Genomic DNA, 1,811 nt, shown 5'->3' on the forward strand with positions numbered 1-1,811 from the left:
ATATTATGTTTATATATTTATATATTTATATATTAGTTATTTACATTTATAAAATATTTACATTCATAAAATGTATATATTTATATATTTATATATTTATATATATTTATATATTTAATATATTTATATGTTTTATATATTTATATATTATTTATTTACATTTATAAAATATTTACATTTATAAAATGTATATATTTATATATTTATATATTTATATATTTATATATTTATATATTTATTATCTTTATAGATTTATTATATTTATAGATTTATAGATTTATATATTATTTATTTACATTTATAAAATATTTACATTTATAAAATATTTACATTTATAAAATGTATATATGTATATATTTATGTGTTTATATATTTATTATATTTATATGTTTTTATATATCTATATATTATTTATTTACATTTATAAAATATTTACATTAATATTTATATTTTATATATGACACTATATTTTATATATACTATATTTTTATATAGTATATATCAGATGATATAGATTATCTATATTATTTATAATACGGATTTTAAGGCAATTCTGCTCTGCCCACAGCCCCCCAGGGTGGGTCACTGACGGGATGGGCACAGCGCTCCCGGGGTGGGGGGCACCGGGGGTGGGTTGAACGGGGGGCCGGGGGTGAGGGGGGTGCCCCGGCCGTACCTGTTGAGGTGCCCCCAGTTGGCGAGTTTCTGGGCGGTGGAGCTGGCGGGCACGAAGCTGTGCAGCTCCACCATGGCGGGGAAGAAGAACTTCACCACCTCGGCCGCGAGCACTGAGGGGGACACAGCGGGCGGGGCTGGGGGGGCGGCACCGGCACCCCCAAACCCTGCCCGGACCCCCGGGACCCCCAAACCCTGCCCGGACCCCCGGCACCCCCAAACCCTGCCCGGAGCCCCGGCACCCCCAAACCCTGCCCGGAGCCCCGGCACCCCCGGGCCCCCCCCCGGCCCCTCCCGGCGGCCCCCCCGGGCCCACCCCCATCGCTGAAGTCGCGGGCGATGTTCCTGCGGGGCCGGGACAGCGGCACCGTGTCCAGCCAGCGGTACAGGGCCTGCAGCGCCGGGGCCGCGTCCGCCATCAGCGTCCTGCTGCCATGGCAACGGGGGCGGGGCTAAAACCCGGAGCGTCCTGCTGCCATGGCAACGGGGGCGGGGCTAAAGCGGGGCGTCCTGCTGCCATGGCAACGGGGGCGGGGCTAAAAAACCAGAGCGTCCTGCTGCCATGGCAACGGGGGCGGGGCTAAAGCGGGGAGTCCTGCTGCCATGGCAACGGGGGCGGGCCTAAAAAACCAGGGGGTCCTGCTGTCATGGCAAAGGGGGCGGGGCCAAACCGGAGCGTCCTGCTGCCATGGCAACAAGGGTGGAGCCAAACCAGAGCATCAGGCTGCCATGGTAACGGGGACAGGACTAAACCAGAACATCCTGCTACCATGGCAACAAGGGTGGAGCCAAACCAGAGCATCAGGCTGCCATGGCAACGGGGACAGGACTAAACCGGAGCGTCCTGCTGCCATGGCAACGGGGGGGGGGCTAAAAACCGGAGCGTCCTGCTGCCATGGCAACGGGGGTGGGACCAACCCGGGGCGTCCTGCTGCCATGGTAACGGGAGATGGGGCCAATCAGGAGCAGCCTGCTGCCATGGCAACTGGGGCGGGGCTAAACCACAGCATCCTGCTGCCATGGCAACAAGGGTGGGGGCTGCCCAAAGCATCACCACTGCCATGGCAACCAGGAGGGATTCATGGGAGCAGAGATGGGGCCTGCCTGGAGCATCCCGGTTGCCATGGCAACGGGGG

At 50.8% G+C, this 1,811-nt stretch overlaps 1 protein-coding gene across 1 annotated transcript; it reads right to left on the reverse strand.

Moving 5' to 3' along the window:
• Nucleotides 1-590: 590 nt before the first annotated feature.
• LOC113941826 (sperm flagellar protein 1-like) lies at nucleotides 591-1,157 on the reverse strand (the record flags this gene model as incomplete). Its single annotated transcript, XM_027632967.1, has 2 exons — nucleotides 992-1,157; nucleotides 591-788 (listed from the first exon to the last, which is right to left on the reverse strand). Coding segments are annotated over exons 1-2 (301 nt in total), but the record flags the coding sequence as incomplete, so codon positions are not given.
• Between the last annotated feature and the right edge of the window lie 654 nt (nucleotides 1,158-1,811).

The sequence above is a fragment of the Corapipo altera genome, unplaced genomic scaffold (genome assembly GCF_003945725.1).
Source record: "Corapipo altera isolate COAL_440 unplaced genomic scaffold, ASM394572v1 59820, whole genome shotgun sequence".
NCBI lineage: Eukaryota > Metazoa > Chordata > Aves > Passeriformes > Pipridae > Corapipo > Corapipo altera.